General features: G+C 43.6%; 2 protein-coding genes and 1 pseudogene across 2 annotated transcripts; all 3 read left to right on the top strand.

The window, feature by feature from the left end:
* The first annotated feature begins 1,410 nt into the window (after positions 1 to 1,410).
* On the top strand, positions 1,411 to 6,163 carry LOC140366879 (short transient receptor potential channel 6-like). Its single transcript, XM_072453080.1, has 11 exons — positions 1,411 to 2,349; positions 2,418 to 2,594; positions 2,687 to 2,851; positions 2,928 to 3,144; positions 3,420 to 3,647; positions 3,781 to 4,045; positions 4,400 to 4,595; positions 5,063 to 5,269; positions 5,352 to 5,408; positions 5,534 to 5,609; positions 5,722 to 6,163. Exons 1-11 carry the CDS (start codon positions 1,609 to 1,611, stop codon positions 5,847 to 5,849), a joined length of 2,457 nt encoding a protein of 818 aa, XP_072309181.1. The 5' UTR covers positions 1,411 to 1,608; the 3' UTR covers positions 5,850 to 6,163.
* Positions 6,164 to 7,249: 1,086 nt separating this feature from the next.
* Positions 7,250 to 13,078, top strand: LOC140366862 (progesterone receptor-like). The gene is made up of 8 exons (XM_072453054.1): positions 7,250 to 8,096; positions 9,328 to 9,437; positions 9,903 to 10,019; positions 10,186 to 10,488; positions 10,718 to 10,862; positions 10,973 to 11,103; positions 12,344 to 12,501; positions 12,578 to 13,078. Exons 1-8 carry the CDS (start codon positions 7,282 to 7,284, stop codon positions 12,731 to 12,733), a joined length of 1,935 nt encoding a protein of 644 aa, XP_072309155.1. The 5' UTR covers positions 7,250 to 7,281; the 3' UTR covers positions 12,734 to 13,078.
* A 14-nt stretch (positions 13,079 to 13,092) lies between these two features.
* On the top strand, positions 13,093 to 19,584 carry LOC140371939 (short transient receptor potential channel 6-like; annotated as a pseudogene).
* Positions 19,585 to 21,151: the final 1,567 nt, after the last annotated feature.

Genomic DNA, 21,151 nt, shown 5'->3' with positions numbered 1-21,151 from the left:
TGAGATGATCAAACTCGCCCATCACAGTCGAACTGCTGCTGCTGATGGCTCTAACAGGACACACCCCACTGTGTGTTCTCCATCTGCATCAAGAGCCGAGAGGGACTCACACAGGTGCTTTGCTCAGGGAAGCGACGTGTGGAAATGGGCTTTTGTCCAACAACAAGGCACCAGAAGGTGAGCCTCTTTTTACGACCTGTCCCATACCCATAATTCCTTTGTGTTATGTTAATGTTTATCAATGCATACTGTCCCTAATGTCTTTGCCTTTTTAGCAGGGCCATCAGATTAAATCTCCCTGGTTTGCTGAGATGAAAATGATGCAAGTGAAGTTCAATAGGGTGACAGATGTTCTAAAGGGCCTAAATAATTCAAATGGAGGGTGACAGTTTGACATGGTTTGTGGTTAATATTAGTTATACACATCCTGGAAAATAGGACACAAACATCTAGAATTTTTGGAATTTGACTATGTTTTTTTGTGCTTTTCAGCATTATTGATTTATTGATTAGATCTGGTGGCACTTATTGCTGTCCTTTGATAATTTAGTTACTTTGGTAAACACACCTTTAATGTATAGACCTTTTAAAATGATAAATCAGGAAACAGGAAGCAAAATGGAGTAGACCATAATACGTTCTCAAAGATCTACTGACATCAGAGCCAAATGCTAAAACCAGAACTTCAAACCAAAAAAGCAACTATTTCCAGGGGGAATTTTCTGATATTTTGCTTTGACATGACAAAATTACTATTTACACCCACAATTTGTAAAATAAAATTGTATTTGAGATCGACAAAAAGCCTTTTGTGGGAAAGTATAAATCTGTAGATGAAGTTCAAAGCAATTTCAGACATATAAACAATTTAAAATACAATTGTAGATGTCTTTAAACTCAATGCGATTGTTTATATTTTGTGATATTTGGTGGTTAGACCCAATTTCGCCATTGAAATCACAATATGTTCCACTTTATATTTGCCTCCAGTTGCCTCATTTCTGGAATTTAGAATTCTACAATTCTTTACAAACAACTTTAAAAGGACTATAATAAGATAACAAAAGAGACCGTAAGAGACAATTGCTTCAGTTAATTCCCGCTCGAGGTCAAATCCTGTTATGGCTAATAAGGACTAATGGATGCTACACTTTCTTGGTGCTCAATGATGCAATAGTCTTGGCAAATTCTGCCTTAATGCTGTTAAAGGTTCACTGCACACATTTGTAATCGCTTTACCCTTTCACAATGTATTGATGAGGGAATACAGTATCGACTGATCTTCGTATGTGGTGGGGAGTGGCAGAGTGGACAGCTCCACTTTGACATGGAGCAGATGATGCGTCTGTGGGCGGTGCAACACATGCAGCGCCACTTCTAATTCAGAAGAGACCAGCTGTCCACCAAAGAACAATACTGACCGCTTGGGTCCCTTCTTTTTATTTCAGTGCATCCAAATCCAAGCAGAGCTAATTTGTACTTGACAACAGCCGATGGAGAACACTGCATCTTTACAAAAGCTTTACCAATTGCTTTGGACGTATTGACAGTCGTTTGTTATTTTGTGTTTCATCTGCTTCTAAGTGGAGTGATTGAGCCGGCAGAACGATGCAGGACACAAAGACCAAGCAGAGGAGACACATCGTCCGAGCGGCTGGATATCTCTTCCATGCCCAGTCGTCCAACCATCTTTCTGTGACGGAGGAACTTTTTCTGAACGCTGCCGAATACGGAAACATTCCCGAAGTTAAGAGAATGCTTTTGGAAATACCTCACTTCAACTTCAACTGTGTGAACTACATGGGCCAGAATGCGTTGCAGCTGGCAGTGGCCAATGAGCATTTGGAGGTAACAAAGCTACTACTAAAGAAGAAGAACCTGACAAGAATTGGAGATGCATTGTTGTTAGGAATAAGCAAAGGCTATATCCGTATTGTGGAGGAGATATTAAGTCACCAGACATTTGCGGATGGGCGTCTGCTGACCCACAGTCCAAGCCAGGCGGACCTGCACGCTGACTTTTATGCCTACGATGAAGACGGCACTCGGTTTTCCCATGACATCACTGCTATTATCCTGGCCTCCCAGTGCCACGAATATGAAATAGTGCATGTGCTTCTTACGAAAGGGGCTCGGATAGATCGCCCGCACGACTATTTCTGCCAGTGCGCGGTTTGCAACGAGCAGCAGAGGCACGACTCTTTCAGCCATTCTCAATCGCGCATGAATGCATACCGAGGTCTAGCCAGCCCTGCCTATCTGTCACTGTCACACGAGGATCCCGTCATGGCCGCCCTAGCGCTCAGTAATGAGCTGGCGGTTCTGGCCAACATTGAGAAAGAGTTCAAGGTATGGCAATCACATAAATCAGTCATTACTAATACGCAGTAAAATTAAAAGCGTTTCGTCCTTCACAGAATGACTACAAGACGCTGTCCATGCAGTGCAAGGACTTTGTGGTAGGACTTCTGGACTTGTGCCGAAACACAGAGGAGGTGGAGGCCATCTTGAACGGGGACATCGAGTCGCGGCGAACATTAGGTCGACAGAATCTCATCCGGTTAAAACTGGCAATCAAGTACGAGGTCAAAAAGGTATGCACTTAATAGACACTGGAGTTCGACATGACTGCATTAGTGATGCATTTTTTTCTTCTGGCACTTTCCTCCTTTAAATAATGGGACAGTTTGTTGCACACCCAAACTGTCAACAGCAACTCCATTTAATTTGGTATGAGAACTTGTCCGGTCTTCGCCAGCAAACAACCGCCGTTAAGTTGCTGCTTGTTCTTGGCGTGGCGTTGGGACTGCCCGTCTTGGCCGTGCTGTACTGGATCGCACCGTCCAGCAAGGTAAATATCAACACCAAATTTGCGTTCAAGCAAAGTTCAAGTGAAGTTCATGCATGTTTTTCATTTGCTTTCTCAGTTGGGAAAACTCATGTGCGGGCCGTTTTTGAAGTTTGTGGCCCATGCCGCGTCTTTCATCATATTTCTGTGCTTGCTGGTCTTCAATGCAGTGGACCGGTTTGAGGGCACGTCACTCTTACCCAACATGACCCTGCATGATTACCCCTCACAGCTGTTTCGCATGAAGACCACCCCTTTCACATGGATGGAGATACTAATCATTTCCTGGGTCATAGGTCAGGCACTCCCTTTCACCCTGTCTATTTCACTACCGCTAGTATATGCATATTGATATAGTACGTATGCTGACTTATATTTATTTTACGCATGCAGTATTGTACAGAAACCTGTTATAAATGTATAATAACCAGGATTATTACCATATTATGTATTAAGTAAGATTCAGATGTCAAAAATGGTAAAATGTCTCCTATTGCTGTTCTCTCTGTGCATTAATGGGTGAAAATGAATGAATACATTGAGATTTTACTGTGACATTTTTGTCTTTTAGGTAAAATCTGGGAGGTGTGCAAAGACATTTGGTCACAAGATATCCGTGATTATGTTTCAGAACCCTGGAACCTTCTCGATTTCAGCATTTTGACCCTTTTTATGACTTCCTTCGTGGCCAGACTCATGGCTTTTTGGCACGCTTATGCGGCTCAGTGCTATGTTGACAGACACTACACTGACTTGTCCAATGCAAACTTGCCTCTTGAGATCCAGTATTTCCAACTTGGTGAGAGGAACATTATCTTACTTTGTCAAGGCCGCTTTCATTTCCTTTTATTCATTACGCAGTCTAAACTGTAGGAGGGATTATCTGTATGAACGGTAGCACAAAACTCAGGTCACGTTTTGTTTATTTTCAGCTCGGATCCATTGGATGCCTTCAGACCCTCAGCTTATCTCTGAAGGACTCTATGCAATCGCAGTTGTGCTTAGTTTCTCCCGAATTGCATACATATTGCCGGCAAATGAGAGCTTCGGGCCACTGCAAATCTCCCTGGGAAGGACTGTGAAAGATATCTTTAAATTTGTGGTCATTTTCATAACAGTGTTTGTGGCATTTATGGTGGGAATGTTCAACCTGTACTCGTATTACCTGGGAGCCAAGCACAACTCTGCCTTTACAACGTGAGTGCGGGATCACAGTCTAATATAAAAGAACAGTTTCAGTATTAAAGCTTTTACACGTTTAAATACATTCTCATTGCACAATTAAACGTTTAGTACATGTTTGATCCTGATAATATTTTATGTACTAGTGATAAAATAAAGACCACTGTCACATTTAAACACTGAAGTTATACCTGATCCTGATACAATGTTCTGTTGTGGCCATATTATTCCACTTTCCATGACACTACTTCCTCTGTGTTATATTTCTTTACGTTTGAAATAGTACATTAAAGGTATCATATTATTGTAAAAAACTGAGCACCTGAGAATGCAATAACAGTCATTTTTCACATGTTTTCTTCATTTTAGGCTCGAAGAGAGTTTTAAGACGTTATTCTGGGCCATCTTTGGCTTGTCCGAAGTGAAGTCAGTGGTCATAGACATAGACCATAAGTTCATAGAAAACACCGGCTACGTTCTGTACGGTGTGTACAATTTCATCATGGTGATTGTCCTGCTGAATATGCTGATCGCCATGTTCAACAGCTCCTTCCAGGAAATCCAGGTACAGTTCTATAATGTAACTGTGAACTGCACAATAACCGTATTTTCCGGACTATAAGTTGCACCTTTTTTCATAGTTTTGGCCGGGGTGCGACTTATACTTATATTTATACTTATATACTTATACTCCAGAGTGACTTATATGTGATATTATTTCTTATTTTCACACTTGCCACCACATTTCATACTCCAGTGCAACTTATATCTGTTTTTTTTTCTCATCTATTATGCATTTTTTGGCTGGTGCGACTTATACTCCAGGAATTACGGTACACCACATTTTTTTATTTTAATTAAATTTTAGGAACCGTTGGCAAAAATGTCAGTACCTACGCTCTTTTCAGTATTACCGTTACTAGTCATCTGTATGATTTTTTTTTTTTTGCCAACATTCTTCTGAATTTGAGAGAAAATAGTTTGAATATTACAAATAGCTCTAAACACATGATGGGCACATTTTCTTTTCAGGATGACGCTGATGTAGAGTGGAAATTTGCACGTGCTAAGCTGTGGTTCTCCTATTTCGAGTATGGCGGGACGTTGCCTGTGCCCTTCAACCTTATCCCGAGTCCCATGTCCCTGGCTTCCCTCTGGTCAAGGCTAATGTTCACCGAGTCACACGAGTCTCCGAACAAAAGCGAGGACAATTACAACTCTGACACAGAACTAGAAATGGTGATGGTCAACTATTGGACTTTGCGCGCATGTTGAATTTGTTCATGTTTGTTCATGTTTGTTATTTCTGTTTCTGACTTAGCTGGAGAAAAAAGAGGTTCTAACAGTGGAGACGTCTTTCTGTTCTACCCACCACCAAGTAAAGCATATTTAATTATACTTTATTACCCTCTAAAAGATGATCACAATAGAGGCAGTGACATATTGTTAGATTTGAGTCACCGAACACTTCCTCCTTTGTAAAACCCGTATATCCTGTTGCAGAAGATAATGAACCGCCTGATCAAAAGATACATTTTAAAAGCACAAAGAAACAAGAGCAATGTGGATGTGCACGAAGGTAAGTGATAAATCTTCAGGAGAGTGGTGTGTGTTTTTGTGTGTGTGTGTGTGTGTGTGTGTGTGTGTGTGTGTGTGTGTAGTTAAAATGCGGTGTGTTCGACTGTTGACAGGAGCATTGAAGGAACTCAAGCAGGACATCTCTGGTCTGAGGTTCGAGCTGCTGGAGCACTCCAAACATGACGTGGACAACATGCAACTGCTCATCCAGCACTTACGAGAAGCTGGTCCTATTCACTGAATTATGCAGAGAAGGAGCAAACTGAACAAAAGTTTATTAAGTTTGTTTATCAGTGCGATACGTGAAGTCACAGGAAGTAGCCCCCATATATTTGGTTAACTGGCACATTAGTCCAAAGTCCATAACCTTTATCCCGTTAATGTTGGTAAGACTACACAAATATCACTTTTTCAATAGCTACATATTCCCTGTGTCTGCACAATCAATATTCATTGTTAATGAAGCCTGTTGTTATAACTACAGCCTGGTTCATATTCAGTGGTTATTTCTAGGAAATGTAGCTCTATACAAGCTGTTCTCCGGTCTATGAGATTAAATGCTGTTGCACATTTCCAACGTGTAATAAAACCCAAACCATGATGATATCTGACTATTAGTTTTACTTGATGGGGGTTCTGTGTTCTTTTCAGCTCTAGCCGAGAGTCTGGGCTTAATGTGGGAGAAGACAGATGAAAGAGAACAGTCTGACCTGTCATGCAGTCTCACTCCACCTATTGCTCCTTTTCAGCTCTCAAGACGTCACTCTGACACGCTGCTGAAACTGTGGCAACACAAATGACAAAATGCTTAAATTTGGTATTTTCTGAAATTTGCAGGACATTTAATCAAACGTGATGTAGATAAGTCTCGTAACAGCCAAGCCTCATGCCTGAGAAACCTGTTTGATTGCCCAGAACACATGGCCCTGCAGATAGGACCAAGGCCTGTGGTGCATGACGCATCAGGACGATGCTCTATCTTCTACAGCCGTGATAATGCACATCATCTCTTATGGAAATGAAAACTGAGCTAATGTTTTGTCATAACGGCCTTGACATGGTATCACTATGGCTTTGAGTTTGAGATGAATGTTTTAAAAGTAGAAACTGTGCAACATCCACATATACCTTGAAAATGACCTATTTAGCACATACAATCACATTTCAATCACATTTTTTCATAGGCCTATTTACTTATTCATTTGTATTGTTGGTGCTGTACTTAATGCTGTTTGGTGATATTATCAGCATCGTCCCACTGGAGCTCAATCATGACCACAGGGTGGAGACTAATGTCCCAGGTTTGCCTGTGGTTCACCAGATGCTCTTGACTGGTTGGACACTTGACTGTGCACGTGGAGCTACCTTCAAACCTTCGGTTAATAATGAAAGCCTCTCCAGAGACAAATCCTCATAGGCGCTTTAAAGTATGAAGACAGTTTTAAACCTAAAACTCCAAACTATCTATTCAAAAAGCAAATGGGGAGTGTTTATTTGCCTGTTGCACATTTTATTTCAATCTGCCTCTGAGGGCAAGTGTGTATCGGGGCAGCGCAAGGAGGCGGGTTAGAGGGAAATCTGGTGCAGCACATCCGACGCGCTCTATGTGGTTTCGATGCGCTCTCATCGCTCTCGGCTCTTCAAACAAGTAGAAAGTCAAACTCGCGGGGAGAATGAGCGACATCAGCCCTCCGATTGTGGATTCCACTGACACGCGAGTAAGTGACTCGATAGAAAATGGATTCAGCAACATCACATTTAATAACGACGTGCCGTTTTTATCTGCCGTGCGTAATTTTGGAAGTACGGGGACTTTGGTTCACAATGTAAACGTCACCGGCGGTGGCGAGCCAGCTTTTGGAGCGCCGGCTCCAAAAGTGTTCCATGAGCGCAGCAGCAGCAGTAGTATTAGTACTGAGTATCTCAAGTGCGACGTGGGTCCCTGGGAGGACTTTACGAAAAGATCCAGAGCTTCAAACTCCTCTTCGTGTAAATTCATTAAGGACGAGAAGGAACCCTCGGTGATTATGGACGGACACTGTCCCAGCTTCGACACCCCCGCAGACCTGAGCGCACTGGACACCTGTTGCGACCCCCAGAGAAAGCAGCTGTTGACTCTGCCTGGGAGCGAGACCAACGCTTTCAGCGCAGTGGCTTCACGGTCGGTCCAGGACGGATCTCCCAACTTTCTGATGGACATGAACCCTCTGGAGCCGCTGGCATTGGTCAGGACTGAGTCCAGGAGCCCTCAGTCCGGTAAACCTCTGGTCAGCTTTGACGTGAGCGCGCACACGTCCCCTCCACCGCACCACCAGATGTTCAAGAGCGAGGTGTCCCGCTGGCCGATGCACACGACTCTTGCCGAGCCGAACTACTGGGGCCAGTCCACGGGGGTCCCAGGGGAGCCCTTCCCTCATGCACCCTACGAGGGCCACCCGAACCAGAGCCTGGTCGTGAGGAACCCCTCACCTTTCTCTACTTTCCCAGGGTAACGCTCTTTTCATTTAAAACATGGGGATTAAATGGGCATTTATCGGATGACACATTTTAAATTGAATAAAGCCCAGGACTAATCATAATGTATTCTAAATTAGTTTCTGAGCCACTTACACGACAACTAATATGCAATAATGAATATGTGCATACCGATAATAACATATCATTACATTGAACTCATATCTCTGATTTAACAAACCTAAATACAATTAAAGACTTTACTCTTTAGACTTTATTCTTTAGACTTTACACCGTACCAATAGAGACCCGCCCCTAATGCTAAGACCACGGCATGAGAGGAAATGTTCCGTCAAAATAAAAGAGGAAAAGGAAGTGAAGGCATTAATTGCGCCCCTGCTGGCCAATTGTGAAAATACACAATATCTGCAATGCACTTTTTAACCCATGAGTTTCAAACAAATCAGACAATGTTGAGTTTTTCACACAATTATAGAGTAAATTTGTTACATGGGTATTATTTCCAATCAGACCCTAAAAACGCATTAGTGAGTGAAATATGAGCTCCGTAGATTAATTCCATTAGGCGTGACTTGTCCTTGAAAAAACAGGAAATTAAGCCTTTTTTGAGGGCGTGTTACTGTCAACGTTTTTTAAAATATTTATTACATTTCAATGTCTTTAGATGCAAAAAGTGTTGTTTTGGAAAAAAAAGTCAAGCGTGGCGGTGCCACTTTGATTCGACATGGCTGACTTCCTGTTTATCATAGAGCGATGCTGCCAGGTGTGTTTACTCGTCAAAGGTCGCTCTATTACTGTCCCAAGTGTTATGTGTCTAGGCCAAAGATTAGGCGTTTCATGTTTTTTCTTATTTGAACTGTTGCGACGGGCATTCTCGCAACCTCCATTTTATTTGAGTTCGGGCCGAGTCGATCGGGCCTATGTCCCCATGTGTGACATTCATCAATGTTCAGGGGGTCAAAAATGCCCGAGTTGTGGCAAAATGACCATGAATGATAATAATAAGAAAAAACCAGGCGAGAACAAAGAGTCGCTGCATTCCAATGCTCGAGCCAAAAATTGTGTTCAAAATGAAATAACAGAATATGTCCTTTAGTGAGTGTTTTTGAAAAGAACTATCTATAAAAATAAAAATAAACAATTTTAAAGTAAATGTTCCATCTTTAAAAGGGCAAGAACACAGTCAATTGCCAATGTTTGAATGTGGTTCAATATTTGACTATGAAAATACTGTTTATCTCCAGCATGCCCCCTCAGAGACAGTGTGTGATTTGTAGCGACGAAGCATCAGGCTGTCACTATGGCGTCTTAACCTGCGGGAGCTGCAAAGTATTTTTCAAGAGAGCTGTAGAAGGTGAGAATAATAAATGCCTCAATGTCCATTTAATGAGGTCTGTGGAGTTGTTCCTTTCAAATTTGTGTATTTTTTAAGACATGTTTTCACTAAAGTTCCAAAGTTCCTTTTCAGTTCCAGCCTGACACATACAATTACTTGTCCATCTTGTTTTGTTGTTTTCCTTTTGTTAAATACACAGTATAAGAATTGACTGAAGCTTTGGGATTGTTTCCGCAATATCCTGACCTTCTATGGCAGTTGTTAAAGGGGAATTAGTGCATGATTGACCAGTGTTCCCTGTGTTCTCCATCTTTGACTTGTTTTGCTTGTTATCTCAAGATGAATGATATAAGAGAGTCACTTTGTCCTCACAGCCTTGCTTCTATCTCATCCTCCTCATATCAAAGTTCTTTTTCTGTCGTCATAAATGGACCTCATCTATTACATCTGTAAAAATCAACTGTATTCGCTCTTACTCAACAGGCCATCACAGTTATTTGTGCGCCGGCCGCAATGACTGTATTGTGGACAAAATAAGGAGGAAAAACTGCCCAGCATGCCGCCTCAGAAAGTGCTACCAGGCTGGGATGATGCTTGGAGGTAATTGTTGGTAAAATGTCAAGTGTAATGGGAAACCAGACTTTGTTGTGGTTAATTTTCACACATGGCTAGTTAGAACATAAAAACCTTAGCTTGGTGATGTATTACAGGCACAAATTCTACTGTCTCTAATCACTTCTTACTAGACCTTGTGTGTGTGTCATAGGCAGGAAACTGAAACGTTTTGGGGCCTTAAAGGCCTTGGGTTTGTCCCCCTCCCTCATGTTCCAGTCAAACTTGGCCATGCCAGTAGAAAACCAGGCCCTGAACTCCATGCCCCTCATCCCTAGCTTACAAAATGTACAGCTACATCAAATCCACAATATCCTGGAGAACATTGAGCCGGAGATGGTTTATTCTGGATTCGACAACTCTCAACCCGATGTGCCACACATACTGCTCAACAGTCTGAACCGGTTGTGTGAGAAACAGCTGCTGTGGATCGTCAAATGGTCCAAGTCTCTTCCAGGTAACACACTGTCCTGGGTCACTACTGTCATATCTATGGTAACAGGAGGGCAGGATGTAGCTCGCCATCAGGAACAATACATTTTATAGATTACATCACAATAAAACTTGAGGGGGGAAAGTTTCAATGATGACATTAACAAAAATGTTGGGTCACGAAGCAAAGCTGTTTACTTTATGCATTTACAAGTGGAGCAGCTAATTTAATATGGGTTTAATGCCTTTCGAAGGTTTTCGTAATCTGCACATCAACGACCAGATGACCCTGATCCAGTATTCATGGATGAACCTAATGGTGTTCTCTCTGGGCTGGCGCACCTTTCAGAACGTCACCAGTGAATATTTGTACTTTGCTCCTGATCTTGTTCTCAGTCAGTAAGTAGTCATTCTTTTCTTTTTTTCTTTTTTTTTTTTGCTAATGTCAGTTTTAGGTTGAATAAATAAAACAATCACAAATGCATATCTATTGCTGCTGCCTTTTTCAGGGAGCAGATGAGCAAGTCACCCATCCATGACCTTTGCCTGGCAATCCAGTTCATTCCTCAGGAGTTTGCGAACCTGCAGGTCACTCGAGAGGAGTTTCTCTGCATGAAAGCCATAATCCTCCTCAACACAGGTAAAAGCACAACAGGTTCACATCTCAACTTTTACAGCAGCTTCTGTAAACTTACAGCACAATAACATCAATGTTTCAGGACCTTGAGCAGATTGTTATTGTCATCTACTCTTACGATTTGCCTGATAGAAAACTAACATTTCTATCCCACCAGTTATACTCAAGTCTGCTTAGTAAATACGTTGTATCAATCAAGCAGTTTTATCAGGGCAAAAGTGTGTCAAGTTTATCTGTTTCTGGCTCCTAAATGATGTGCAGTCAGTTTACGAGAGAGAGAGAGTCACATTTACTGTAGGCATATTATTTCACCTTCACATAGTATGACTCAAAAATCTCATCAACAATATCACTGAGCTTTAATTTAACTATGAGTGCATAAGATAAGATAATCCTTTATTGTCCACACATGGGGAAATTTCATTGTTGCAACGCAGGTAGATACAGAGGAAAAGAACAGATAACTTATAGGAAGTTTGAAAAACACTCTCAATAGAAGATCTCTTATAAACAAAAACTCCTATAGAGAAAACCTCCCATTTCCCAACAAGGGAAGTCGTGGTTTGATTTAAAGGTGCCATAACATGCTTTTTTTCACGTTTCGTAGTCTATCCTAAGTGTATAATTGATACTAATAAGGGTTGTGCAACATCCTTAACATAATAGTTAAGAAATATCACCCAGACCTTGGACTCCCTCACCAACCCGGAAATGCAAACGGCTTGGTTTCATATTCGCCCCCACCCTCTCCCCCGCCCAACCCCTGACGTAGTCTCAGAGAGCGTGTGTGTGCCCCGCCCACCCGTGACGTAGTCTCCGTGTGTGCCCCACAGCTGTTAGCTCCGTGGTGGCCCGCAGGCGGGAGGCGGGAGGGGGAGGGGGGTGGAGAGAGGGGAGGGTGAGGGGGGATGATGACGCGTGCTTGCCCTTATGACGCGGTCTTGCAGCCACCGCCCGTCAGTTTGGAGATTCGAGGAAAGGAGATAGTCTGTAATATAGCTAAAAACTGCGGGAATCAATCAAAAAAACACTCTGGGTACATATATGAAGCACAAATAGCAATGTAAGAAGGTTGAAAGCTCTGAAAAGTAACAAAGCTCATCTGTGAAATCATTTGTACAACTAAGATAGATAAAAAAGGTCATTATTGCTCATGGGAAATGCTTTGGTGTAGTTTTAGTTCATATCTAATAGTCTAATAGTGCCGTCTGATTTCTCACACTACTTTGAATGGTTTTCTTAGTGCCTCTGGAAGGACTCAAGAGTCAAGCAGCGTTTGAAGAGATGAGGCAGAACTACATCCGAGAGCTGAGCAAAGCCATCCACATGAAGGAAAAGGGTGCCGTGGGAAGTTCACAAAGATTTTACCACTTGACCAAGCTGATGGACGGCATACACGATGTAAGAATTCTTTGTAATCATCGTGTGGTATTGTAATTATTGTATTGTAGCATTTTGTCCGTCTCGTTTTGCGCAGATAGTGAAGAAGGTCAACCTGTACTGTCTGAGCACATTCATCCAGGCTGACACCATGAGGGTGGAGTTCCCCGAAATGATGTCTGAAGTCATTGCCTCGCAGTTGCCCAAGGTGCTGGCCGGCATGGTGAGGCCACTGCTGTTCCACACCAAGTGAATGTGCCACAGCCACTGGGTCCATCCCCACTCACAGTACAAGTTACTTCTGCCAAATTGCCTCAGAGTTTTGTGTTGTTCCCCAAATGCTGCGAAATACATTCAAAAGTAAATCTACCGTGTGTTAGTCAACATGGCAAACTATTCATACGTGTGACAGGTTGTACCAGACAGTGATGTGGACAACCCTATAATTTAATGCAACAATGAACACATAAGGAGCACTGTGATGAACTTCGGGGTGGGTATATTTATTTCAAAAATACACACCATTGCCTTAAACATGTGGAATTTAAAACTTGATGTTTCATTAATTTACAAGCTGGCCTATTCTGTATTTTCACACATAATGTTGACAGTATGAGCGCAGTCTCTAGAGCAGGGGTGGGCAAACTACGGCCCGCGGGCCACATCCGGCCCGCTGGGCCTTTCAATCCGGCCCGCCAAGCTTGTCCGAGTAATATTAAGTAAGTTAGTAATATCCCTTTTTTGCCCTCAGGCATCTGTCTGCACTTGTATCCTTAATAAATAATAAATAATAATGACGTGAAATAAATTAAATAATAGATTCAATAGCCTATATTTGACAGAAAAGTGATATTTTATTTGATATTTAATTTTTGGGATTTTATCTTTTTCACACCAATGATCGCGGGCCGGCCCGCCGCTACTTGCCTGGATTCGAATATGGCCCTCGGAAGAAAATACTTGCCCACCCCTGCTCTAGAGTAACTCGTGAGTTCATGGATTCAGTTAAGTTGTAAATACTTGATTTTATTTTGAAAGCTGTACAGTACAGTAGATACGTTGAAATTAACAAATCATAATGTGATTGACATATTATGGATAATATTTGGACCAAAAAAAAAAACTTCTCATACAGTTTTGGTCAGTCAGAGAGTTTGTTCAAGGCCACTTCACATTCGAATAGATGTAAATACTAAAGAACACTCAACACTTTGTGAATAGCTTCACAAATACATTTCTGCTTCAGTCTTATTTTGGAGCAATTAAAGCCTTAACAAAAAGTCAGCTTAATTTTGTTGTTGTAAAAGTATCTTTCAAAATTATTGCCAAATGTTGTATTTTTGAACTCTGTGACAATAGTATAAAATTAATAAAATATAAAAGTTGTCTTTAACTGAATATTGTGGTGTATTTATTTGGCTAATACACCAGTGTGCCAGTGGTCATACAGAAAGTAATTACATTTACAAGTATTTACAGAAATACAGAAAAAGAGTCAGTAACAGTACATTATTGTGTGTGATCTCAAAGTGCAATACAGCAGTGAACAAGTTCAATTATTACAGACAAATAGATAAAGATTAATGTGCAAACAAAATTAATTTAAGATTAATGTGCAGCTTTCTAGTAATGTGTGTCTGAAAAATAGCTCTTTTTTTTGGTCCAAAAGTTACAACTAACACATTTTTGTTTTATTTTATTTGTTAAATAAAACAATTTAAACAGCGCAAGATTTTTTTAAATGTATTTTTATGAGTGATATCTGCAAACGAGGATCCCGTCATGGCCGCCCTAGCGCTTAGTAATGAGCTGGCGGTTCTGGCCAACATTGAGAAAGAGTTCAAGGTATGGCAATGACATGAATCACTCATTACTAATACGTAGTCAAATTAAAAGCGTTTAGTCTTCTGCAGTGTAAGGACTTTGTAGTAGGACTTCTGGACTTGTGCCGAAACACAGAGAAGGTGGAGGCCATCTTGAACGGGGACACCGAGTCGCGGTGAACATTAGGTCGACAGAATCTCATCCTCTTAAAACTGGCAATCAAGTACGAGGTCAAAAAGGTATGCACTTAATAGACACTGGAGTTTGACATGAATGCATTAGTGATGCATTTTTTTCTTCTGGAACTTTCCTCCTTTAAATAATGGGACAGTTTGTTGCACACCCAAACTGTCAACAGCAACTCCATTTAATTTGGTATGAGAACTTGTCCGGTCTTCGCCAGCAAACAACCGCCGTTAAGTTGCTGCTTGTTCTTGGCGTGGCGTTGGGACTGCCCGTCTTGGCCGTGCTGTACTGGATCGCACCGTCCAGCAAGGTAAATATCAACACCAAATTTGCGTTCAAGCAAAGTTCAAGTGAAGTTCATGCATGTTTTTCATTTGCTTTCTCAGTTGGGAAAACTCATGTGCGGGCCGTTTTTGAAGTTTGTGGCCCATGCCGCGTCTTTCATCATATTTCTGTGCTTTCTGGTCTTCAATGCAGTGGACCGGTTTGAGGGCACGTCACTCTTACCCAACATGACCCTGCATGATTACCCCTCACAGCTGTTTCGCATGAAGACCACCCCTTTCACATGGATTGAGATGCTAATCATTTCCTGGGTCATAGGTCAGGCACTCCCTGTCACCCTGTCTATTTCACTACCGCTAGTATATGCATATTGATATAGTACGTACACTGACTGATATCTATTATAATTTTACGCATGCAGTATCGTACAGAAACCTGTTATAGATGTATAATAATCAGGATTATTACTATATTATGTATTACTATATTACGGACACTCTGTCCGCTCTGGAGAGCAGCTTCAGTGAGAGACTGATCCACCCTCGCTGTGTGAAGGAAAGGTTTTGCAGGTCTTTCCTTCCTGCTGCTGTCAGACTTTATAACAAACACTGTTAGTCCTGAACATTTGCAATACTGACTTAACCATGTGCAATTTCGTCATATTCATGTGCAATTACTGTTGTGATTCATGTGCAATTACTGTGCAATTCATGTGCAATTACTAAGATAAGATAAGATAAGATATTCCTTTATTGTCCCACATGGGGAAATTTCATTGGTGCAACGCAGGTAGATACAGAGGTAGATACAGAAGAAAAGAACAGATCACTTATAGGAAGTCTGAAAAACACTTTCAGTAGAAGATCTCCTATAAATAAATAAAAACTCCCATAGACAAATAAATAAATACATAAATACCATTGCATGTGATCACGACAGTAATTGCACATGAATATGTGTCACGACAGCACATAGATTGCACATGAATTTCACAATAATTGCACATGAATTGCACACCGTCCGGCGCCTCAGGAGGGGGAAGCAGTGTCTCACCAACACCGTTTACGGTGCGGGTGGAGGCCTGCTGACCTCGACTGGGGATGTCGTCGGACGGTGGAAGGAATACTTTGAGGATCTCCTTAATCCCTCAGTCACGTCTTCCGAAGAGGAAGTAGAGACCGGGGACTCGGAGGCTGGCTCATCCATCACCCAAGCTGAAGTCACTGAGGTTGTCCGCAAACTCCTCGGTGGCAGGGCTCCGGGGGTGGATGAGATCCGCCCTGAGTACCTAAAGTATCTGGATGTTGTAGGACTGTCTTGGTTGACACGTCTCTGCAACATCGCGTGGCGTTCGGGGACCGTGCCTCTGGACTGGCAGACCGGGGTGGTGGTCCCTCTGTTCAAGAAGGGGGACCGGAGGGTGTGTTCCAACTACAGAGGGATCACACTCCTCAGCCTCCCAGGTAAGGTCTATTCCAAGGTACTGGAGAGGAGAATCCGACCGATAGTCGAACCTCGGATTCAGGAGGAGCAGAGTGGTTTTCGTCCCGGTCGTGGAACACTGGACCAGCTCTATACCCTCCATCGGGTGCTCGAGGGTTCATGGGAGTTTGCCCAACCAGTCCACATGTGCTTTGTGGATCTGGAGAAGGCTTTCGACCGTGTCCCTCGGGGTGTCCTTTGGGGGGTGCTTCGGGAGTACGGGGTCCGGGGCCCTTTGCTCAGGGCTGTCCGGTCCCTGTATGACCGGAGCAGGAGCTGTGTTCGCATTGCCGGCAGTAAGTCAGACCTGTTCCCAGTGCATGTTGGACTCCGCCAGGGCTGCCCTTTGTCACCGGTTCTGTTCATAATTTTTATGGACAGAATTTCTAGGCGCAGTCGGGGGTCGGAGGGTGTCCGGTTTGGGGACCACAGGATCTCATCTCTGCTGTTTGCAGACGATGTTGTCCTGAGGGCTCCATCAAACCCGGACCTGCAACATGCACTGGGACGGTTTGCAGCCGAGTGTGAAGCGGCTGGGATGAGAATCAGCACCTCCAAATCCGAGGCCATGGTTCTCGACCGGAAAAAGGTGGCTTGCTCTCTCCAGGTGGGTGGGGTGTCCTTGCCCCAAGTGGAGGAGTTCAAGTATCTCGGGGTCTTGTTCACGAGTGAGGGAAGGATGGAGCGTGAGATCGACAGGCGGATCGGTGCAGCGGCTGCAGTGATGCAGTCGCTGCATCGGACTGTTGTGGTGAAGAGGGAGCTGAGCCGAAAGGCAAAGCTCTCTATTTACCGGTCGGTCTACGTTCCTACCCTCACCTATGGTCATGAGCTTTGGGTAGTGACCGAAAGAACAAGATCGCGGATACAAGCGGTCGAAATGAGTTTCCTCCGCCGTGTGGCTGGGCGCTCCCTTAGAGATAAGGTGAGGAGCTCGGCCACACGGGGGGAGCTCGGAGTAGAGCTGCTGCTCCTCCACGTCGAGAGGAGCCAGCTGAGGTGGCTCGGGCATCTGTTCCGGATGCCTCCTGGGCGCCTCCCTCGGGAGGTGTTTCAGGCATGTCCCACCGGGAAGAGGCCCCGGGGAAGACCCAGGACACGCTGGAGAGACTATGTCTCTCGGCTGGCCTGGGAACGCCTCGGGATCCCCCCGGAGGAGTTAGAGGAAGTGTCTGGGGAGAAGGAAGTCTGGGAGTCCCTGCTCAGACTGCTGCTCCCGCGACCCGGCCCCGGATAAAGCGGCAGAAGATGGATGGATGGATGGAATTGCACATGAATTCCAACAGCAATTGCACATATGACAGAATTGCACATCAGTATTAGGTTAGGTCAGTATTGCGAGTGTTCAGTACTAACAGTTTTTGTTATAAAGTCTGACAGCAGCAGGAAGGAAAGACCTACGGAACCTTTCCTTCACACAGCGAGGGTGGATCAGTCTCTCACTGAAGCTGCTCTCCAGAGTGGAGAGAGTGTCCTGCAGGGGGTGACACTCATGGTCAAGCATAGATGTGAATCTAGCCAGGACCCTCCTGTCCCCCACCTCCTGCACCGAGTCCAGAGCACAGCCCAGGACGAAGCTGGACTTCTTGATGACTCTGTCCAGCCTCTTCCTCTCCCTCTCTGTGATGCTGCTGCTCCAGCAGGCCACACCGTACAGGAGGGCTGATGCCACCACAGAGTCGTAGAAGGTCTTCAGGAGTGGCCCTGTCACTCCAAAAGACCTGAGTCTCCTCAGAAGGTAGAGCCGGCTCTGGCTCTTCCTGTACAGTACGTCTGTGTTATGGGTCCAGTCCAGTTTGTCGTTCAGATGAACACCCAGGTACTTGTATGAGTCCACTCTCTCAAAGTCCCGTCCCTGGATGTTCACTGGCGAGGGGGCAGTGGGGTGGCGTCTGCAGAAATCCACCACCATCTCCTTGGTCTTCCCCGCGTTGATGAGGAGGTGGTTCCGCTGACACCAGTCCACAAAGTCCTGCGCCAGGCCTCTGTACTCCGCGTCATCATCGTCCGTGATGAGTCCGATGATGGCAGAGTCGTCAGAGAACTTCTGCAGGACACAGCTGTCCGTGTCATGTCTGAAGTCTGCAGTGTAAAGGGTGAAGAGAAAGGGCGCGAGGACAGTGCCCTGGGGCGCCCCCACACTGCAGGTCCGAGTGTCAGACACAGTTCCGGGCTCTCACAAACTGGGGTCGGTCTGTGAGGTAGTCCAGGATCCACTCTGCCAGGTCATACTCCACACCAGCCGTCTCCAGCTTGTCCCTCAGGAGCAGCGGCTGGATGGTGTTGAAGGCGCTGGAAAGATCGAAGAACAGAATCCTCACAGAGCTGCCAGGCTTTTCCAGGTGAGAGAGAGAGCGGTGCAGCAGGGAGATGACGGCGTCCTCCACTCCGATGCCAGACCGATATGCAAACTGCAGCGGGTCCATGGCTGAGCTCACGGTGGAGCGGAGGTGGTCCAGGACCAGCCGCTCCAGTGTCTTCATCAGGTGGGACGTGAGAGCCACTGGCCTGAAGCTGTTGAGGTCTTTATCGTGATCACATGCAATGGTATTTATTTCTCTATTTTTATCGTTATTATTTTTCCCCTCCATCCCTTGTTGGGAAATGGGAGGTTTTGTCTATAGGAGTTTTTGTTTATAAGAGATCTTCTATTGAGAGTGTTTTTCAAACTTCCTATAAGTTATCTGTTCTTTTCCTCTGTATCTACCTGTGTTGCAACAATGAAATTTCCCCATGTGTGGACAATAAAGGATTATCTTATCTTATTAAGTAAGATTCAGATGTCAAAAATGGTCAAATGTCTCCTATTGCTGTTCTCTCTGTGCATTAATGAGTGAAAATGAATGAATACATTGACATTTTACTGTGCCATTTTTGTCTTTTAGGTAAAATCTGGGAGGTGTGCAAAGACATTAGGTCACAAGATATCCGTGATTATGTTTCAGAACCCTGGAACCTTCTCAATTTCAGCATTTTGACTCTTTTTATGACTTCCTTCGTGGCCAGACTCATGGCTTTTTGGCACGCTTATGCGGCTCAGTGCTATGTTGACAGACACTACACTGACTTGTCCAATGCAAACTTGCCTCTTGAGATCCAGTATTTCCAACTTGGTTTCATTTTAATTTTTTCATTTCATTACGCAGTCTAAACTGTAGGAGGGATTATCTGTATGAACGGTAGCACAAAACTCAAGGCACGTTTTGTTTATTTTCAGCTCGGATCCATTGGATGCCTTCAGACCCTCAGCTTATCTCTGAAGGACTCTATGCAATCAATTCCATGACACTACTTCCTCCGTGTTATATTTCTTTACGTTTGAAATAGTACATTAAAGGTATCATATTATTGTAATAAACTGAGCACCTGAGAATGCAATAACAGTCATTTTTCACATGTTTTCTTCATTTTATTGTCAATAAACCGCAGAATGAGATATGTAACATGATATTTACCCATAAATAAACGCTGTAGTGATGCGTCTTTTGAACCGAGGCGCGTGGCGCACCCGCTGTCCGTGCGGCGCACCCGTCGACTAATATCTCAGTAAATGTGAGTCTAATTGTAATAAAACATACAGCGTTTTGAAACAAAAAATATAGAGAATACGAGTTACATGACGTGTCCCCTGGACAGTGCTTCTACTGTCCACTAGAGTCTTCTACAGTGTGTCAAACGCTTGCGCTTCATTCTAGATTGCTCCCGGTGGCCGTTTGGTAATTAGATTAGATTAGGTCTAATATTAGATATTAATTAATAGGTTTAAGGTGGGAAAAAAATCAGTTTAGAGGGAACAGTGCTCCAGAGCAACTTATATGTGATATTATTTCTTATTTTCACACTTGCAACCACATTTGAGAGGAAAATGTGCACGTGCTAAGCTGTGGTTCTCCTATTTCGAGTATGGCGGGACGTTGCCTGTGCCCTTCAACCTTATCCCGAGTCCCATGTCCCTGGCTTCCCTCTGGTCAAGGCTAATGTTCACCGAGTGACACGAGTCTCCGAACAAAAGCGAGGACAATTACAACTCTGACACAGAACTAGAAATGGTGATGGTCAACTATTGGACTTTGCGCGCATGTTGAATTTGTTCATGTTTGTTCATGTTTGTTATTTCTGATTCTGACTTAGCTGGAGAAAAAAGAGGTTCTAACAGTGGAGACGTCTTTCTGTTCTACCCACCACCAAGTAATGCATATTTAATTAGGCCCGAGCGCCACAAGCTGGCGAGAGGCCTATTAATCTCGTAAGGCCATGAGGTAGGAAAGCGCGAGCTTCTTCTTCTTCTTCTTCTTCTTCTTCTTCTTCTTCTTCTTCTTCTTCTTCTTCTTCTTCTTCTTCTTCTTCTTCTTCTTCTTCTTCTTCTTCTTCTTCTTCTTCTTCTTCTTCTTCTTCTTCTTCTTCTTCTTCTTCTTCTTCTTCTTCTTCTCGGGACCAACCCCCCTATTTTTCACCCAGTGAACATTGACGAAAAGTCACAAAAATTTGCACACCTCTAAAAATCGTGCCTCTCTACATTCTGGCTATTTCCCTTTTGTAAAATAATAAAAAAAAAAAAAATGGTGCGTCAGCGCCCCCAAATGTACCAAAAATGCATTGAGAGATAGGAAATGACCCCAAAAAAATCTGATCGTAGAATCATGAAATTTGGCGCAGAGGTAGATGGTGACAAGAGAAGTAAAAAATATTATTACGGCAACGCCGTCCACCCAACCAAATGTTGGCCATATTGGTTCAAAAATGGCTAAGCAGGACTCGGGAGTTTTTCCAAACGTCGTACTTTTACGAACTCCTCCCAGGGCGTTGGCTCTAAAAAGCTGAAATTTGGTGAAAATGCTACTGAGGAGTGGGACATCAAAAGTTATTCAAATTACATTGATACCTGTCACGGTCT

This window comes from Eucyclogobius newberryi, unplaced genomic scaffold, assembly GCF_026437365.1.
Source record: "Eucyclogobius newberryi isolate DKJ021-1_F unplaced genomic scaffold, fEucNew1.0.hap1 SCAF_10, whole genome shotgun sequence".
In the NCBI taxonomy this organism is placed as follows: Eukaryota; Metazoa; Chordata; class Actinopteri; order Gobiiformes; family Gobiidae; genus Eucyclogobius; species Eucyclogobius newberryi.
The sequence above is the reverse complement of the archived record's forward strand: the minus strand, read 5'-3'. Positions and strand labels throughout refer to the sequence as shown.

What these genes read in the sequence shown, in the direction of transcription:
- LOC140366862 (XM_072453054.1), top strand. Translation starts at nt 7,282, where the DNA reads ATGAGCGACATCAGCCCTCCGATTGTGGATTCCACTGACACGCGAGTA. An exon ending in GGCTGGGATGATGCTTGGAG is followed by an intron (nt 10,020 to 10,185) that starts GTAATTGTTGGT and finishes TGTGTGTCATAG; the next exon opens with GCAGGAAACTGAAACGTTTT. An exon ending in CCTGATCTTGTTCTCAGTCA is followed by an intron (nt 10,863 to 10,972) that starts GTAAGTAGTCAT and finishes TGCCTTTTTCAG; the next exon opens with GGAGCAGATGAGCAAGTCAC.
- LOC140366879 (XM_072453080.1), top strand. Translation starts at nt 1,609, where the DNA reads ATGCAGGACACAAAGACCAAGCAGAGGAGACACATCGTCCGAGCGGCT. An exon ending in ACATTGAGAAAGAGTTCAAG is followed by an intron (nt 2,350 to 2,417) that starts GTATGGCAATCA and finishes CGTCCTTCACAG; the next exon opens with AATGACTACAAGACGCTGTC. An exon ending in TCAAGTACGAGGTCAAAAAG is followed by an intron (nt 2,595 to 2,686) that starts GTATGCACTTAA and finishes ATAATGGGACAG; the next exon opens with TTTGTTGCACACCCAAACTG.